The sequence below is a fragment of the Chelonia mydas genome, chromosome 8, assembly GCF_015237465.2.
Source record: "Chelonia mydas isolate rCheMyd1 chromosome 8, rCheMyd1.pri.v2, whole genome shotgun sequence".
Classification (NCBI taxonomy): Eukaryota; Metazoa; Chordata; order Testudines; family Cheloniidae; genus Chelonia; species Chelonia mydas.
Genome location: NC_057854.1, coordinates 44,777,542 through 44,797,945, shown reverse-complemented (window position 1 = coordinate 44,797,945; position 20,404 = coordinate 44,777,542). Strand labels below are relative to the sequence as shown.

The window sequence follows — 20,404 nt, the reverse complement described above, 5'->3', positions numbered from 1 at the left end:
TGAATTGGTCCAAAGAAATGCTCGACTGTCTGACTGAAGTCAGAACAGCTGCTCAGGGTGTTTGGTACAGCTAAAAGCTGTGAAAGAGAGAAGTAGAGACTAGATTACACACAAAAATCATATCTCTGCTCATGAAGGTGTAGTGGCTCACGTTATCCATTCTAGTTGGATCACAAAATGCATCTGTCTTCAGAGGGGATGATGATTCATCTCAGTGAGAGACAGAAAAAATCAGCCACTTAAAGAACAGTGGTAAAAATCTGACTTCAACTCACAAATACAAAGGCAATATAGAGCTGTGATTGAAAATCTCTCCACAGCTGACCACAGTGCACTTAGCATTAAAGCAGGTAGCTTAGATAAAGTCATATGGCACAACGTGGTAATTAAGGGACAGGAGACTTGCCTTCACTCCAAGTTTCCTTTTATTTTTTAGCATTTTTATCAATACTTTCAAATGGCTTTAGATATGCGTAATTTTGAGAAAACACATTGGAAGCCATTGTTATAACATTTTTACTATTAATCTGAATTTTACACCTTTAAGATGTTACAATTTCACTATGCCATCATGTAATCCCTAATCATTCTTGAGTATAAAAGATTGTTATTCCATCAAGGGGTTCCAGTTGTATCTGAAACTCTGAGATGTAGAAGCAGAAAGGATCCCCTTATAAGAGATGGCTGACTCATTTTTGAATCTTATTAAAAATGAAGGACAGCGTAAGATGATTACAAGTAGAAAGGTAAAAGGTACTTTTGCAAGTTTTCCATTTTTTAAAATAGCGATTGACAGTGAAAAATTCCCTCACTGGAGGTTAGGAGCTAATGAAATGCTTCCACTTGAAACTGTCAGCCGAGTTATGGGTGTCAATAATATAGTTAGTCTGGATGGGATACTTTCAAGTTTAATTGTTCTAGCCAAGAAAAAACAAATCAGGCCCATCAGACAGTGGAAACATTTTTGTGTTTTTTACCATTAAAGGGCAAAATGTCAGTGGCCACACATTAATTGCACTTGGTGTCATTTCAATATACACAGGAATATCCCCCATCTGTAGTTTTGTTACTGGTTAATATTAGACCACTGAGAAGAAACACAAAAATGCTTCCCTGGGTGTTAAGCCATAGGCCAAAAAGTCTATGTGAATTCCCCAGTTTGGAGAGTTTCAAACTGATGCCAGGGCTCCTTTGCCAGAGTCTCCATTGTGTCATCAGAGAGGTATATATACATGCCAGATGCAGAGTCAAAATCCAGTATTTTGTCAGTTGTGCTACTGGGGGGGAACCATAGGAGCCCAGCAACTGTTAGCTTGCCTGTCCTTGTGAATGAGCATGCCTTCTCTTTTTTTGCCTTGCTGTGATTTGCATGGACTCTGCTTTCCTAAGATGGGTGAAATAATGTTTTGACTGCTAAACTGGGAGACTGGGTGGAGCCCCTGCCTCACAGAAGAAGCTTGATTAGGCCTCATTTCAATAGCCTGTCCGTTTATGGATGCATTTGCTGGCATAGGAAACAAATGCTGGTGAAGGAGGTCAGTGTGGTTAAAATACCTTAACTGTCCGTATGGAAGACTTCATAGCATTTGTGTTAAATGTAATCTGCAGTACTTCTTCTGGACTGAGTCATGGTTCACTGTAGCTCGAGCTGCGAACCCCTTAGGTGTAAAAACACATACATACACTTAAGAATGAAGTGGAAGAGTTCACATTTGTGCTGAAACGTCAAGTTTATCCTGCTGACTAAACTCAATGAGAGGAAATTTCTGAGAAGGGGCTGGAGGGGGAAGTCACCTGAGAGGGACAATGTGTCTGACTCCTATGCCTATTAAAAGTGCAGTTTTAGACTTGGAATTTCTGCTCCACATGGTCTGTTTTTAATAAAAGCCTGAGCAGGATTGTAGTAAATTGACTCAGAAAAGGGGTCTCAGATACTAAAGGGGGAGGTGGGGAAAGACTTGAGGAAGAGTTCTTGCTGACACTTGAGCTTTCTCTTTTACTTCTTTATATATCTAGTCTGTCTGCTCTGTCTGCTTTACCACCGTTTTCTCCAGTGATTCCTGAAAGTGTCAGGATCCATCATATCCAGGAAAGTAGCTTAGCTTCCTGAGAGGAAAGAGACATTTCTTAACTTCTTCTTGACTTTCCAAAGAAGCCTCCCCTCTCCTCACTCACCCTCATTAGTCAGGAGCAGAAACTTGTAACACAACAAGACAACATGAGCATTTTACTCTTTCCTGCTGAGCTTTCAGATTAAAAAAGCAATAACCAAAACTGTTTTGAAGGGAAAGATTCAAACCATCCTGTTCAGTGTATGGCCATGCATACGTTTTGACTGGAGAATTTGCCACCTCATTAGCAAGATATGACCCCTGCCTTTTAAAAAAAAATCTAATTTTATTCCATGTTATTAGCGTTTAATCAAAGCAGCTGCAATCTTACAGAAACCATGAGCTCTCTGCAGTTTTTTTATTGCTCCTCATTTAACATACGGAGAAAGGAAAGGGGCAGGGAAGAGGGGAAACAATTTTCTTCCTTATTTCTCTCTGATTCTCAAGCTGGTTTGGGTTATGTGTCCTGAGTATTTCTGTGAGGCAACAGAAACTATTTGCATGATGCATGCCTGTTTTAATTAATCCCACTTGAGATGGGTGGATCTCTCCCAGCAGCAAAGCTTGTGAGTAAAGGCCCCGGCCTTTGTTAGCAGCTTGATGCCAAAGTATCTCTGATTTGCGAAATATCCCCTGCTGCCAGAAATCAGATTATTCCCCTCTCCGTTCTCTTAAAAGGCTGCAGCGATATTTTAAAAGAAAATGCAGATGTGCACTTGCTTCAATAAGATGACCGTAAGCTTGCACGAACACCACTATAAAGTTCCAGAATGTGTGTTTGTTTCCTGGTTTAGAGATACTGATCTTTATCGAACACTAACTCTAGTCTTAATGCCGTTACTTTAAGTTGTAGCTTTTTCACTGAGTGGGCATCTCAGCTTTGCCATGAAGAAAGAGAAGGAATTGGAAATGTGTTTTTCCTGGTAATAGAGCCTCTGGAATCAGCATGTGCGCCAGTGATTATGCTCTCTGCCCCTTCCCCTTTTTTGTGCTCTGTAGTGTTACTGCAGCTGGGGGAGGGAGCAGAGAGCTTCCACTCAGTGAAGGCTCAAAGGCCATCACGCACTTGCCACTGGGATCTGCGCTACCTCCAAACATTGTGGAAGCTCAGGACCTGGTTGCACACAAATCCTAGAGTGAGGTGTGATGTCCACTGACAGGTACAAAGCCCAGATAAGCTTTATAGAATGGATGGCATCCTGTTCCTGCTCAGCTTTCACGCTCAGGCCTGTAGTCATGGAGCTGCCACAGCACTCAACAGCAGTTCTGGGCATGGTGGGTTTGCAGGGGTAGGGTCTTAGAATGGGATGATATCAATGAAGAATTGAATCGATCTGCTGGGCTGCTGATCAACTGTTCAGTGGGGCTGCCCTGCCACTCGCTGCTCTCTGCCCCTCAAGGCAGGAGGAGGCAGAAAGGAGGGAGCGGCAGGTGGGAGGCGCTCAGGGAAATGGGTCTCAGGGGAGGGGGCAGAGCAGGGAGGGGAAGAGGGGAATTGGGGGCAGGGCCTTGGGGGAGGGCCGGAGCTGGTGTGGGGCACCCACCAGCAAAACGAAAAGTCCACGTCTATGGTTATAACATCACCTGTTGTGTCTCATCATTCACCTAGAAGTCAACAGGAGTGAGGTGCCTCACTCCTTTAAAAATCTAGCTCTAGTTCTTTACTCCATATTCGTGCAGCACCTAGTACAATGGGGTCCCTATCTCTGATTGGGGCCTCTGAGTGCTACTGCAGTTCTAGGCAGAGCTGGTAACACCACCAATAGTTCAGGTTGTCCGACACTTCCCATTGTAAGGCTCTCTGTTTTCAGTTGTTTTTGACTTTTTCAAACATTAACCATTCGGGCTGAAATTTTCCATCCTGAGCGTCTCTGCCTAAGGCTGCAGTTTTTTGGCAAGTTTTATCCTGTGCACCGACAGAGGCCAGGGTCCTGCGGAAAAAATAGAATGTGATCATACGATTAAAATCTGTAGCATAATGCCTATGTACAAAGGGGCTGAATTGGATAGATAACCTTCATTCTGGCATTTCCTAACTGGTGGGCACTTTCAACCTTATGAATGTTCTTTTACTGGACTTTTTGGCTGAAATATAAAATAATAATAAAATGGCTGTTATTTTTAGCTGAGCACTTTCGATGTGTGCTCAAAGAGCTGATGTTCTAAATCAGACTCAGCCTGAATGCACAAGGCACAGAGTGCAAGGTGCTCTTGCAGGAACAGGTATTGTAAGTTAAGATTCTATTTAAAAGCATAATCAGCAATCCAGAATATACCCCATATGTGCCTGGGACAAGTTAACTTGAACATTGTGTTAATGGAAGGATTTTTAAAATGGTAATTTCCTGGGTTTTAAAGGGGAAAAAAGAAGCTAAAGCATGACTGATTTCAGCTTTGCTTCCGCATCAAAATCATATACACTGTTTATAGCAGCCCCATGCCAAACCCCTGTAACTGTGTATTCATACACTCCATACTCCCGCATAACTCCAGTACCGCCAGTCCCAAGTATTCAAAAATCATGAGATTTTAAAACATGTGCGTACATTATTCCCTGTCTGATTTCTGATTTGAGCCTTTAGGGGGAAGCCACCTCCTCCCAATTGATTTATCGTTTCCAGTTCAAATTTCAAGCTCAGATGCCCTCACAGTAATGCAGTCCTCACTGCTGGATGCTCAGAGAAGGAACTCCACTTACCTTCTTGTAACTCTCCGGGCAGAAGAACTGCCATTTTTTGCTTCTCCATCCCCACTCCCATGTCAACAATGTGCCAGCCCCTTGCCATCTTCCTTTCTGCCCACCCAGTTTGCTGCTCCCTTCACATTCCCCCTCTGTGCTCCTACACAGCCTCCCACCCCATACATTCATCTGCTACCATATTTTCCTTCCTTTTCTCTGTGTGTGTGTGTGTGTGTGTGTGTGTGTGTGTGTGTGTGTGTGTGAGAGAGAGAGAGAGAGTGTGAGAATAGGAGAGAGGGCATATGGGTCTGTCTGTACTGGGGGACTTTTTTAACTGATTTTAAATCTGGTTCTGCAAAACCAGTAAGAGGCATTGTATAGACCCATTTTAATGAACCAGTTGCAAGGCCCTCTTGTGATTCAGTAAAAGCAGGGCAGGCTGCCAGAAACTGGGTCTACTCTACACCATTGCTCTAATGGGCTTGAAAATCAGTTTAGCTGAACCAGTTTCAAAACTGGTTAGAAAATTCCCCTAGTGTAGACAGGCCTGGTGAGAGAGTGGAGGGAGGCATTTGGGGAGAGAGAATGGAGAGAAATGGTATGAAGAGAGGAGAAAGAAGAAAGGAGACAGAGGAGAAACGTACAGAGGGACAAATCTGGGGATAAGCAAGAGGCTAAGGGTACTAATTGGATAGTTGCCCTCAAACACTGCTGTGACCTCCTGTGGTCCTGTTAGCTGACAATAGCTGGGAGGATGATTAATTTGCTTTATGATGTACATTTTCAGCAAGAGACTTTTTGCCTCGTTAGCTTTTTAAAAAAGTACTGATTAGTAAAAGGAAGTGGTTTTTATTTTTAGCAACTCTCGGCTTTAAAAAGGAAAGTGAAGGTAAACAATAGTGAATACCGTTTGCCAGGAATGCAGATGGGAAGCCAAAGGTGTGTTTTGTCTTCTGTATTTAATTAATAGCATAACATTTGTCATGAAGACCCTGTGCCTAGAGAAGGGGTGTCCAACATAGGGCCCGTGGCTGGATCCAGTCCACTAGCTGTGTATGTGTGACCAACATGTCACATTCTCATTGTGCAGAATCTCAGATTTCATTTTTTAATGATAGTACGTTTCTAGCCTTCATGGTCATGAAGAAAACCTTCTGAAGGTGAATCGAATGAAACCAATGCAGTGTTGCCTTCCTGAGTCTGCAGACAGCCTGACACAATGTGAAACCTTCTGTCCCCTATTAATCTCATACGAGTGTCAATTAAAATGACTTAAACAATTCAGTGTCTCATCTAATTAATTTCCTGCCATTGCAGGGGCTTCAAGCATAGGTGGCACCTCGGTCTCTCCTGTTCTCTGCCTGTGGCACACAACAGCTCCTGAGTCCTCCTGAGGACTGAAAGGCACTAGTCTGATTTAAGTTATTGGGCTCAATGTAGGGCTTTCTGGGAGAAATGTAATGGCCTGTATTATGCAGTAGGTCAGACCGGATGATCTGATGGTCCCTTCTGGCTTTAAACACTATGTCAGCATTAACTACGGCATTGATGATCATCTTAGTGGCTGTAGTGGGGAGACAGCTAGGAGTGAGAATTGGGAATTGTATTCAATCCTTGCAGCAGAGGTTCTGAAGATCTCATTAGCCCTCTCTGTACTCACATGCTCAATCCAGGCAGCACATGCCTGGCTCCAGCCAAACCAGCCTCACATGGCTGTGCAAGGCAGTGGGGAATCCTTACTGACTTGGGCGATCCTATTGGGACTAGGGACAGACTAGCCCTAAATGTGTTTATCCATCTGTGTGCCAATTACATTCTCCTTCCCCCATCATTTTGTGGTGATTTTCACTCCCTCTATTGTCTCTGCTCTCCTCTTCTTGTTCTTCTTCTGCCCCTGGGCTTCAAGTCCTGCCCTATTCCTTGCTCCTTTCATCTGCATCGTCCTTCATCATCCTCTTTCCATCTTTTCTGGTCTCTTGTATTCTTTTTCCCCAGTCCCAAGTCTCTTCTCTCTTCCCTGCTGACCTCCTCCCCCCAGAGGTCCTCTTGCTTCTGAACTGCAGGCCCAGAACCACCACTGTTGCTGTTGTTCCTTTCTGCAGCTTTGGCAGGGGCCAGGAGGGAGCGTCTGAGAAGTGGAGATGCTGATGTGTGAACTGGGAAAACAGGAGAGGAATCTCTGGCTGTGGAGACATCCCAGGGTTTTATTAAACAGGGAGAAAATCTTCTTTTCAGTAAAACAGGCAAGGATGCTAGGACTGTCTCTCAATTAGGACAAGCCTGGGAAAATGGCTTTCAGTTCCCCCTAACAGATTGAATATAGTGACTTATAGAAGAAGTGACTTTTGTTCCCCACCTAAAGAAAAAAAATCTGTCTAACCTCTTTCCACTTTACAGTCTAAAATAAGCCTGGTCCACAAAGAGACTTGAATCCACATTACCAGTGAAACCTGGCTGAAGAACTGTTTCAATATTTTCTTTCTAAAAAGGTGTGAACACGGTTTCCAATCACAGTGTAGTCTGAGCCCAAGAGGCCGGGAATATAATGAACACTTGCCAATTTTATAGAAAAAAGTAAATAAAAAGCTGTTTACACCTCCAGACCAACAGGAATGTATTGTAAAATGCATCCACTTTTGTAAGTGCTCTGTGATGGTCATGGACAGACGTGAATATAAGATGTAAGTGGAAATAAAAGCCTGTTATTTAGAACTATCCTGGCTTTTCTTCGTAGTCCAGCGATGATCTTAAAGCAGGGCCTCCCACTGTAATTACAGCTATGCTTCACTGAAAGCATATTTTGTGGACTATGTCTCTAGAATGATAGCAGTTCTGAAAAGGCAGATGCTTGAAGAGTTCCCATATGGTTCTGATCGAGTTTTAAGTCTAGACTTGCTTTATTTAGTGACTTTTGCTCTGCATTTGTCTAGCTAAAGCTATTCGGAGCTCTCTTAAAACTGAAAAAAAATACCGTGTGCTCTTTAGATTAAAAATAAAATAAACCTTTTTTATTTTTTAATTTTTGGGTGGAAGTAGAAGTTAAGCCCTCGTATAAAACCCCACTGAAATCTTCAAAGGAGGAGTCACTCCAGAAACATCAGGGAGTTATTAAATAGGATTTCATTGGTAAATTCTTTATGTTCTGCTTAATGTATGCTAGTTAGAAGTTCTGATTCTTTCTGCAGACTCGTTTACTCAATCCTAGGAACGTATGCTCCCCTGCTCCTTTAGCAATAACTTTTACAAACACAGCATTTCCCTTTCAAAAAATGGACCCAGCAGGCCATTAGCTAAAGGGGGCCAGGTTCTGGAGGTCTGCCCCAAAAGTTGAAACTTCAGTGAAAAGATTTGAGGCAACAGCTAAATAGGAATCACTGTAGAAATGACATTTTTATCTAAAAGGACTGTCTGATTCTGAATCTGCCCAGAAATCAACCTTTTGGACCCTGTGAACAGCTAACGCAGTGAATCCAGTCCCAGAATATGAGAGAGTCTGATGAAAGCAGAAAAACTGTGGGCTCTGCTGTCTCTACCAATATCATCTCTTGGCTTCAGACTAAACATTTAATTGGACTTAGTCACATATTTACTCATTGACATGGCAGCTAGCACAGCGCACAGATCGTTTGGGTTTGTTTTTCTCTAATTTTCTTTTGATCTGAATGAGTTCAGAAGATTACAGCTCCCCCTGCTGCTGGTTGTAGTCTATAGATCGCTGTAGTTTTAAGGGAACATTTGTGTAACCTTTGCTCACACTTCACACTAAAAAACCAGGGATTTTTACAGGCTGAAACCCATTGTTTCCTCAGAACTTTATTTTTCAGCTGATTTAGTCCGACTGAAATAAGAAGGTGGCCTTAAGAAAGATGATCCTATGGGCTCAGCCAGCTGTATTTACCAGGAATAATCCAGGACCTGGCTCTCTGCTCCGTTACACCAGTGTAACCGATTGCTGAAATTCCTTCCATTGTAAGCTCCAGGCCTAAAGTGAGGGAAGAGGAAAGAAGGCCTGTGTTGCAGGCCTGTCCTCCTGTGCTAGCAGTCCAGATTCCTTCAAACTAAGAAGGTGAAAACCTACTGAAAGCCAAAAAGTGGGCCTACACTCGCTATGCCCCCGGCCAAGGAAATCTGGGTGAGTGATAGGTAGGCTTAGCAGAATTAGATTGTTTTTTTTATCATGTTGATGGATTATATTGATATTTATTTTTAAGCATTTTTATCTATGTAAATTTTCACAGTTGTGGGAAATTATGTGCGGGGTCAGAGGGTAATTATTCACTGACAGTACGTGCTGAGATTCAAAACGTTAAAACCGTCAAAACAGAAATGTCAGCATCCCATGTCGACATGTACAAAATAACTCAACTGAGTTTCCTTTACTCAAACTCTGAAGTTCTCAAACAGCATTTTCCTTACTTTGCCCATCTGTACATTTCTGTTATTATTGACGGAAATAATTTTTCTTTGGTTTGTGTGTGTCTGGGGAAATCAACATTTACCAACTTTTCCTGATTAAAAATCTAATCCTTCCAAGCCTAGTGATCAGCAGCTTCCAGGCCTGCCCTTTTCCCTCCCTCCCTCTTCAACTGGTGTAAATCTTTGTAGCTCCACCGCAGTCAATAGAGCTAGGGCAGTTTACACCAGATGAGCATCTGGTCCTCTCTCTATAGTGCATGCTGGCATCAGGAACAAAAGCTACAGATGCCAGCATTCAGGTTCCCTGCCTCTGGGAGGCTGCTAGACTAGGAGTTGCCTCGCATAACTGCTATGTTCAGTGGCTTGTGGAACCAGAGGGACTTCGCTAGGGGGGAGCACTGCATTGTAGGACAGTCGTGGAAGGAATAAGGCTATGTAGCGCTTTAGTGTATATAAACGGGGTGTAGAACAAGACAACCAAACTAATTTCACTGAAACCGAAACCAAATTGAAACTCAGGCCTCTATCTTACTGTGCCATCTAGTTTCTGACCAACCTAGTCTAAATGTAAATTTGAACACAAGAATTTGGAAGTATGATATTTGGATTCAATGTACTGTATCGTTCAAGTTTGTGCTGAGATACATTGCTGGTCTTATCTTTCACATTTACTATGAAGAAGCTGTATGAATTCTCTCTTGTTTGTAAATTGTACACACATTAGTTGGTGTTTTCAGTAAGCACTAAACAATGCAACATGATGTACTTCAACAAAGGAACAGTTTAATGTAATCCAGCACAAATGCAGAGCCTTACAAGTGGTTCTTTACAAAACTACCAATTTTGTAATCTGAGCTAACAAACTAACACTGAAGCTAGCTGAGTAGCATTCTTCTATTAGAAAAATACACCATGAAGAAATTGCTGTTTAGGGATTTTATTTTAGCTTGTTGATTTCCACTAGGATATCAATTGGAGTCTGCCCCCTTTGTGTTGTGTGTTAGGGATTAAGATTCTCATTTCTCCACAGGGCAGTGTATTGAAATACAAGCTACACTTAAAACAAAACAAAGCTTTTCAAGCATAAACGTGCTTCAAATATTGAGTCCCAGTTCAAAAAATACTAACACTCATGCTTTTTATCTTCAAAGCACTTTTAGTGCCAGGAGGCCAGCTTCCAGTGAGGTCATTGGCAAAACTCACATTAGGTTCAGTAGAAGCAGAATTGGGCCCATTTATCCCAAAAGTCCCCCCTGTGAGGTAGGGAAGCAGTCAGAGAGGTTGTGACTTGCTCACTGGGCATTAATGGCGTCACTGCTAGCAATGGATTTAGAACTCAAGGTTCTTGTGCTCAGACCGCACTCCAGCCCTCTCTCAGAGCAGCTATACAGACTGGCTTGGCAGGGTTCGACTTACATCGATATGGTGTAAGGAAGGCTGGGGTCCTGGCGGGGCAGAGCAGAGACCCTTAGCGGGGGCCGCAAACAAGGCGATGACTGCCGGGCTGCAGGGGAGGCCACCCCGCTGCCGAATGACACCTGCCTGGTGACAGAGCCATTCGGCAGTGGGGTGGCCTCCACAGCAGCTGGTGGTTTGGGCTCCTCCTCACAGTCCTGGCTGGAGGTCTCTGCTCTGCCCCACCAGGACTACAGCCTTCCCCACACTTTATGCCTGCAGAGATCACTCCCCTGACAGCCTCAATTCAGAGGGCTCCTTGCACGGCCACGAGACCAGTGACCCCCAAACCCTGCAGGCACAAGGTACGGGAAAGGCTGGGATCTCATGAGAGCAGAGCCCCCCAGCCAGAACTGCAACGAGGAGGAGGACGACGAGCCCCTGGCCGCAGGGAGGCCACTCTGCTGCTGAATGGCTCCGTCCAGTGGTGAGCTGGAGCCGGTTTGCACCGGTTTGCTAGAACCGGTTGTTAAATTTAGAAGCCCTTTTAGAACCAGTTGTTCCATGAGGGACAACCGGTTCTAAAAGGGCTTCTAAATTTGACTGGCCAAAAGTGGCGCCTTAGGCGCCAACTCCATGGGTGCTCCAGTCCTGGAGCACCCAAGGGGAAAATTTGGTGGGTGCAGAGCACCCACCGGCAGCTCCCCAGCTCGCCTCCGCCTCCTCCCCGAACGCGCCACCCCGCTCTGCTTCTCCAGCCCCACACCTGGCTTCCCGCGAATCAGCTGTTCGCATGGGAAGCTGGGGCAGGCTGAGAAGCAGGCCGCAGCTTCCCGCTCAGGCCCGTGGAGGTGGAGGTGAGCTGGGGTGGGCGGGGCACGAGGAGGGCCGCCCGCGCCACACCAGGTAACCGGGGGGGAAGGCGCATGGGAACTGCTCCCCACCCCAGCTCACCTTCACCACCCTCGGCCTAAGTGGGAAGCCGCCGCCTGCTTCTCAGCCCGCCCCGGCTTCCTGCGTGAACAGCTGATTCGCGGGAAGCCAGGGGAGGGGGCGGAGAAGCAGAGCGGGGCGGCACATTCAGGGGAGGAGGCGGAGGAGGAGTGGAGGTGAGCTGGGGCCGGGTGCGGGGTGGGGAGCTGCCGGTGGGTGCTCTGCACCCGCCAAATTTTCCCCTTGGGTGCTCCAGCCCGGAGCACCCACGGAGTCGGCTCCTAAGGCGCCACTTTTGATGTGATCAGTGGGGGAGCGGCCGTTCACCCTGTTCCCCCCTAGCTACGCTCCCCCGCCCCTAGGAGCCAGAGGGACTCCCCAGGTAAGCACCTCCGGGACTCCCCACCTCGCTCCCCAGCAGGTCCCTCTGGCTCTTAGGGGTGGGGTGGGCACCCACTACGGTGGCCCACGAGACCCTCCTGCCTGGTTCTGGGGGCAGTCAGGGGACAGGGGAGGGAGGTGGATGGGGCAGGGGTCCTGGGGGGGGCATCAAGGAACACAGGGGGTTGGATAGGGCAGGAGTCCCGGGGGGCAGGGGTGGGCAACGACCCCCTCGTGGGGTGAGGAGGGAACGCGTTGTTAAGATTTTGGCAGCTCATCACTGGCTCCGTCCCTGAGCAGGAGCTATTCAGCTACAAGGATGGCCTCTCCTATGGCCGGGGTCTCATCCTCTTCACGGCCCTGTCATAGAATCATAGAAGATTAGGGTTGGAAGAGACCTCAGGAGGTCATCTAGTCCAAACCCCTGCTCAAAGCAGGACCAACCTCAACTAAATCATCCCAGCCAAGGTTTTGTCAAGCCGGGCCTTAAAAACCTCTAAGGATGGAGATTCCATCACCTCCCTAGGTAACCCATTCCAGTGCTTCACCACCCTCCTAGTGAAATAGTTTGTCCTAATATCCAACCTAGACCTTCCCCACTGCAACTTGAGACCACTGCTTCTTGTTCTGTCATCTGCCACCACTGAGAACAGCTGAGCTCCATCCTCTTTGGAACCCCCCTTCAGGTAGTTGAAGGCTCCTATCAAATCCCCCCTCATCCTTCTCTTCTGCAGACTAAATAAGCCCAGTTCCCTCAGCCTCTCCTCATAAGTCATGTGCCCTAGCCCCCTAATCATTTTCGTTGCCCTCCGCTGGACTGTCTCCAATTTGTCCACATCCTTTCTGTAAGAGGGGGCCCAAAACTGGACACAATACTCCAGATGTGGCCTCACCAGTGCCGAAGAGAGGGAAATAATCACTTCCCTTGATCTGCTGGCAGTGCTCCTACTAATGCAGCCCAATATGCCATTAGCCTTCTTGGCAACAAAGGCACACTGTGGACCCTGTCTGAGGGTCTCTGCTCTGTCCCTCCAGGACCCCAATCATTCTTGCACCTCGCACCTGCAGCACTGCTGACATGTCCCCATTCATTCACTCACTCACCAGTCAGGAGTGGGTGCTGTCCCTGAGCTGGAACCATTCAGCAGCACCTTGCAGCTGAGGGCTCATCCTTCACCTTGCAGTCTTGGATGGGGATCTCTGCTGCACCAGGACTGCAGCCCACCCCACACCTTGTTCCCTCATATCTCGAGCCCCTCGGCCGTGGTGTGGGGAGCCCCCTGCAGTCCTGCTCTCAGTGCTGGGAGCCCCCTACAGGCCAGCTGTCAGCACTGCCATGCTCCACCCCATGTAAATTTCAACAACTGCCCTACCCCACCCCATGGAATTTTCCACAACTGTAAAATAAAAATCAGAAAAAATAAAAAACAAAATTGATCATCAAAACTGCAAAAAAAACCCAAACTCTTATTCTGCCCAGCCTTTACGCAGACATGTGGTGGTCTGGGTTGAATTAAAAAATAAAGGAATAATTGACATTTCCTGCTTAATAAAATGGGGAGCAAAACCACCCTTTACGAGTTGGGGAAGGGGCAGAATGTAGTGTAATAAAATGCGGCATAAAAACCCTGCTGGAGAGAGCTAAGCAACAAGCAAAGAAAGCTGATTGGCTGTGCCGAATAATCAGAACATGTAAACAAAACTAGAAGAGAGCTGGGTGTGGCAGCAGGGAAATAAGAGGAGCCATCTGCAAGCTGAACTGTGCCAGTGTCCGGCTGTCTGGCATGGCAAGACGGGGGGAGGGGGTCCATTTGCCAATTGATTTTTGTTTATACTATTAAACAATACAAATAGACCCATTCTAGGGAATCATCTTACAGCACATTTTTGCACTATGATCTCCTGTCATTGCTTTACAACCATGTTGTCCCATCCACACAAACATGGACACCACTAACCGTTCCAAGGAACTGCGCCCTGGCATGGTTAAACTTGGAATGGAGATGATCTCTCTAGGCATTCGCACGCGCCACATGCTGACCTGTCTTAGTTTTAGTGACATTCTCAGCCAATCAAATTATTGCTGGAGAATGCAAAGCTACTGAGTGATTTTGTCCTTGCACTTTATTCACTAGATTCATTCCCTCCCAGGTGGCCCTGAGTGTGTAATAGCTTGGCCCACCCCAATCCACAAGAAGGAACAAAATCTTCAGAAACCCCTAGGAGAAGAGCACAGGGAACTTTTGAAGTCTGCAGCCAGCTCCAAATGACTCCCAGATCAGCACAAACTCTTTATACAAGAAGAAAAGGAGTACTTGTGGCACCTCAGAGATTAACAAATTTATCTGAGTATAAGGTTTCGTGAGCTACAGCTCACTTCATCGGATGCATTCAGTGGAAAATACAATGGGGAGATTTATATACACAGAGAACGTGAAACAATGGGTGTTACCATACACACTGTAACTAGAGCGATCAGGTAAGGTGAGCTATTACCAGCAGGAGAGCGGGGCCGGGGGGGGAAACCTTTTGTAGTGATAATCGAGGTGGACCATTTCCAGCAATTGACAAGAATGTCTGAGGAACAGTGGGGTGGGGGGGTGGGGGGAAGGGCAAAATAAACGTGGGGAAATAGTTTTACTTTGTGTAATGACCCATCCACTCCCAGTTTTTATTCAAGCCTAAGTTAATTGTATCCAGTTTGCAAATTAATTCCAATTCAGCAGTCTCTCATTGGAGTCTGTTTCTGAAGTTTTTTTGTTGAAGAATTGCCACTTTTAGGTCTGTAATCGAGTGACCAAAGAGATTGGAGTGTTCTCCGACTGGTTTTTGAATGTTATAATTCTTGACGTCTGATTTGTGTCCATTTATTCTTTTACGTAGAGACTGTCCAGTTTGACCAATGTACATGGCAGAGGGGCATTGCTGGCACATGATGGCATATATCACATTGGTAGATGTGCAGGTGAACGAGCCTCTGATAGTGTGGCTGATGTGATTAGGCCCTATGATGGTGTCCCCTGAATAGATATGTGGACACAGTTGGCAACGGGCTTTGTTGCAAGGATAGGTTCCTGGGTTAGTGGTTCTGTTGGGTGGTGTGTGGTTGCTGGTGAGTATTTGCTTCAAGTTGGGGGGCTGTCTGTAAGCAAGGACTGGCCTGTCTCCCAAGATCTGTGAGAGATCACTATCACTACAAAAGGTTCCCCCCCCCCCCGGGCTCTCCTGCTGGTAATAGCTTACCTTACCTGATCACTCTCCTTACAGTGTGTATGGTAACACCCATTGTTTCATGTTCTCTGTGTATATAAATCTCCCCACTGTATTTTCCACTGAATGCATCCGATGAAGTGAGCTGTAGCTCAGAAAAGCTTATGCTCAAATAAATTTGTTACTCTCTAAGGTGCCACAAGTACTCCTTTTATTTTTGCGGATACAGACTAACACGGCTGTTACTCTGAAACCTGTCTTTACACAAGTGCTCCCATTGCGTTCAAGTAAGAGAAACTTCATCCTGCATTGGAACTAGACCTACGAGTGAGCTAGCCACTAGGGGGAATGCAGTGGCATGAAATGCCTTGGAAGCAGAATCATTCATTTCATAAGGGCAGTCATGAACATGTAGACCTACGCACATGCTTCAGTTACTCCATGGGAGTAGCTTATTCACTTCAGTGGGGTTAAATGTGGTTAAAGTTAAGCACAACAGCAGTAAAAGGAGAAAATGTCCCTTCTAGTGAAGGACTGAGCTATACTTGAGCTCCAGACTGATATGTATCTGCGTTCACACACGGTCTCGTACTTATGATTCCCACCAAAACTTCTTAAGTCAAGAAGCGAACAGGTCTTGGCCTCACTGGGCCCTGTGACATTGAACCCATCAGTAGTCTTTTCCCGGCTCACCATTCTTGCCACGTTACTGCAGGAGAACTGGGAGCTAACAAGCTAATGATCCCAGTTTTAGTTGCGAAGGCCAGTATTTTCAAAAGTTGCTTCTAAGCTCTAATTGAAGCAAATGGGAGCTTCGCGTTCACAACACCTTCTGGAAATCAGGCCCAAGATTCCTCAAATTGGGCATCGCAATCCACAGCCACTTTTGAAAACTTGGCTCTAATTCCATTCTGTGCCTTTCTAAGCTGGGAGGGACATCTGACCAATCGACCTCTGAACCTTTTAAACAGAGAACAAACTGGCCGTTCCAGAGGGAGTATCTGTACTGCACCATGGAGCTGTTCAGTGAACATTTTACCTTCTTACCTATTGCAAATGCTTATGGGCTGTCCTGTTCCATTGTAATTGGAAGTAGAAATGCGACATATAGCTGCATGTGCATGGTAACGCAGCAATAGCAAAATTTTGCAGCAGTGAAAAGGTTACAGATTCATACTCAGTGTTTCTGCTTGTTTCCTCTTTCTCTTTTTCTCTCTTTCTCTCTCTAGCCGAAGACCACCCCCTTCACCCACACGACCCACTGTAATTCGTCCGTTAGATTCATCCCTGTTAGATTAAGTGAAGTTTCTGGCATGTCATTAATTGCTAACCAAATGTATGGAAGCAACTCGCTTGATAACTGTTGCAATAACCAAGGTATAGTCGCATGTATGGACATCTGTAGGCAAGTAACCGATTTTACTAATATACTCTGTCCGTTCTGTATTGCTTATGAGGTCTGAAATGTCATGGGAAGGTCTGTGATGCCTTGACTTTCCCTCTTGCAAACAGCTGATTTCTTAGCTAGTATATTGACATATATATTAATGCAGGCACTTGAGTGTTCCCAGTTCTATACAATCAAACAGGGGCTTGCTGTATTGTGTGTTGTGTTGACCGAGTGCTTAGAGTTTGCCTCTTCCCCATTTCAAAGGGACATCTTGTTTTTATAAGTAGCTTCCAGGTTTCTGCGTCAGATTGTTTAAAGAAAGGCTTCCTATAATTTGGGATTATAGTTATACACATTTCCTTCCTTAAATGCCAACTGGGCTGAGAGAAACAATGTTGTCTGTAATTAAAATCTCCTGAACGCCCCATAATTACACATGTCCTCATGTCTCTTTCACAAGCCTGCTGGATGGTTACTTTCACTATAATTTCTCAACATCAGAAGCCTCTAGTTTATGAAGGACGTTGCAAAGGAAAATAAGGCCATATATAGTGTGATGGGCTCTGCTCTTTGTGTCCCTCTTTACAGGCCAAGGGGCAGTCAGTCTTCTCTTTTAGTAACTGGTAAGAGCCAGATTCTGATCCCCTTGCTCACACTGGGTAGTATTTCCTCACATGAGCATTCCTACCAAACTCGATGGGAGCATGAGTGTAAACATAACACACCATGAGTAAGGTGTCAGAGTCTGGAGTAAGTGGGTGGTATATTTGGCATTTCAGTGTGAGAAACTGGAACAGATTGGATATGTGAATGTCTGTAACTGAGCCACCAATTCCTTACCCACTATTTGAATGATATTTTGACCAAAGTCACAGAGTTCAGATCTGAATTTGGATCTGAGCTTTCTCGGTAGTGAGTGCTGTTTGGATCAAGGATTTTGGTTGAAGCTGATCTCTCTTTTCAACCATTATTAAAACCCTCAGACAAAATTACACTGTGTAAAGATTTTGCATTTTCATTCATTGAAATCCCCTGTGGCTTGGTATGATAGTCCCTTTATCCAACTAAAACAAGTGAGAAGTGATCAGCTATATATCCTGGAGATGTGTTATTTTAACAGCTGTTCATTTTCAAGGGTCCTATTGTTTGTTGTTGTTTACAAAAAGCTTTATCTTAACTAGTTAACTTGCCATTTTAAATAGATCAGGAAATTTCCCTCCCTGGTGTACAACAAATGAAGTGGACAGAATTAAACTAATTTGGCCTGATGTCTTCAGAAAGTATTTGTTGTTAGTTTATTATAGTTACAGTTCCTAAGGGAAGGCAGTTGGTGGTTATGACGGCCATCACTGTAATGAATCAGTCTAATGAATTCATGTATTGAAGCTGTATGTGGTGCTACAGTACACAGTATTTCAGTGGTTGGGAGGGATCCTGTCAGAACCGCAACCAGTGGGAATTTTGCCTGTTAAATATTCCCAGACTGTTGATTTAAATAATAGCTGTGTCCACCACTGAAGCAAATTGTGTTTCTGCTACATAAGAGAGTTTAACTTGGGAAAGCAGCGTGATTTTTATATTAGTTTAATTTCCTGTCAGCCTTATACTCGGCACACGCACCTGTAGAGTCTAGAGGTCAGTGTTTTAAGCACTGCAAAGATGGACTTTGACACGTTGCTGATCTTAGTGAATTGCTAAAATGGCCAATGTTAATTTGAAGAACATGCTAAAATACTGAACAACAAACTTATAAAATCATCTTTAAAGTAAAAAGAAATTGCACCTTCTAAATTCAGTTGTGCTGTTTTGAATTATGGGAAAGTAAAAGATTACATTTCAATGATGTTTCTATGCTTTCCACTCTTTAGTATTCTGTAATTTAATATGTAACATGTTATTTATTATAGGTATTTATATGGTACTATACCAGTAGGTGTACGCTTTACAGGCAAAACTTCTGTATTTATTATCTCCAAGTTTTAATTTGCAACCAACTTCTATTATAAAGCCCTATTTTAGCACCCTTTTAACTTTGACTTTGGAAACTGATTTGGCAAAAAAAATTGAATTTTTTTTTTCAAAAAGCACAGGAGAAAGTGTCTAGTTAAATCTGCTTGAGACAGCTACATTTTAAAGAAAATAGACTGAAGTTAAGCCAAGTTATTAATAATTTTTTTTGTGGATAAATCTTAAACTGCCCACAGATTGCCTGATTCTGAGTTCATGTATGCTGTTGTCAATCTATAGGAACTCCACTGAAGTCATTGGAGTTACAGCAGAGTAAATTCTGCATAACCGAGATCAGAATCAGGCCCATAACATATTGGGCCTAATTCTCAATTGCCCTGTATTTTTGTAGTCATTTACTTCAGTGCAAAGTGGGTATAAAGAAATCAGAATGGGATAGCATCTGACACACAGTTTGCACTGAAGTAAATGGCTACAAAAGGTGAAGAGAATTGGGCTCGTTTTTATCAGTCACTAAGAAATGCATATTTCATCACAGTGCAGCAACCTTAAATCTGACCCAAAATAAAGAGTATTCTTTCATCAGTGATCTCAAAATATAAACAATACAAAACTATTCTGGAAGGAAGCACAGCATTTAAATATGTGCGCATTAATCAGCCTCAAGTGCAAATCCACATACTCTGATAATTTTACCTTAAGTTGATAGTTATGCATTTTTCAGAGTAAACTACGTTTCTCAAGAAAAAGCAATTCTAAATACTTTACCAAAAAAGTCTACCGCCAGCTGATACAGATTCATCTTATAATCATAGTTCATGTTTGTCAGCATGGCAATCTGTGGAACTGCACTCTTCATTCCTACTCACCCTGATTACGTTTAGTTCCTCCTCCCCCCCTCCCCCCCCAAGCTCTTACCAGAAACATTCCTGGTAGCAGCTCACTCCGCGCTGGAAGGACAGCTGGGCAACTCGCCAGTACTTCTGCCTAGATCTTCCAGTAGGGGAGTGGCTGACTGAGAAAGGTAGCCTTTCCCTCCACAGACAATGGCGTGCTAAGCCTGAGATCCCATATCCCAGACACACAGCCAGGGACTGTTCACCCTTCATTAGACTGTCTCTAGAAAAGCTCAGAAGACTGACTGTAGAGGATGATTCTCTTCCTGCAGTTAGCTTAATAGGAATGAAGGGCTGGGGGAGTTTGTCTGGCTGTGTGTGTGGAAAGATGGATCAAGGACTTCTCATGTTAGTGATCTCCAATCTCCATTCCATTCCTTAGTGAGCAGTGTCCATGTGGTTGGATGACCACTTCTAGTTTGGCTTCAGGCTGGTGCTCATCCATTATTTTGTTTAGGCGAAGCCTAGCTCTTAGCATGGATAGTGTATTGTGCCTTGCAAAGTCATGGTTGACCTTGCTGAAGAGGTGTAATGTGCCTGCTTGTGTCATAAGTAGCTCTCAGTCTGTAACCCTACACCTTCCTAAGACAAGGAGTGTCTGTGAAATGAAAAGGAAGGCTTAGCTATAGTAAATATGTATTTACTTCATTGCCTGTCTTATTGCACTTTCTGAATAAGCCTCTTCTAAAAGAGACTTCTGTTCTATTAGGAGAGATGTGTGTGTTTTGTATAATGCCATCTTGTGTTATACTAGAACATAGAAAATATTATACTCGATATTGCAAGCCTCTATTTAAAACTATGTGCATACAGTACAGAGAGATTATTAGATAGATCTATTTGTCTTAAGAACTGAAGACCACTCAATTGAATGCAGACCTGTTTTGCACTGATGGTATTGGTGAGGTGTTTCACCCTCTGCATTGGTTTTACATGAGGCTCATGTCCTGCTTTTGTCTTTGATCCCCCCCTGTGCCGTACTCTGCATGTAACACAGTAGAACAGCTTCTTTTTGTAAATGAAT

General features: G+C 44.5%; 1 protein-coding gene across 11 annotated transcripts in view; it reads left to right on the top strand.

Moving 5' to 3' along the window:
- Nucleotides 1-20,404, top strand: part of DNM3 (dynamin 3) — a 311,515-nt gene that overhangs the window by 287,189 nt on the left and 3,922 nt on the right. For 5 of the 11 annotated variants that reach the window (XM_043553166.1, XM_037906972.2, XM_037906971.2 and 2 more), the window contains one exon: nucleotides 16,356-16,816. The exons of 5 other annotated variants lie outside the window; for them this stretch is intronic. In XM_043553166.1, the coding sequence (XP_043409101.1) occupies nucleotides 16,356-16,425 (70 nt within the window). In that variant the 3' untranslated portion in view covers nucleotides 16,426-16,816. Of the gene's footprint in view, nucleotides 1-16,355; nucleotides 16,817-20,404 lie in introns of those variants that run through there. One more of the 11 variants, XR_006292780.1, reaches the window with a different exon arrangement.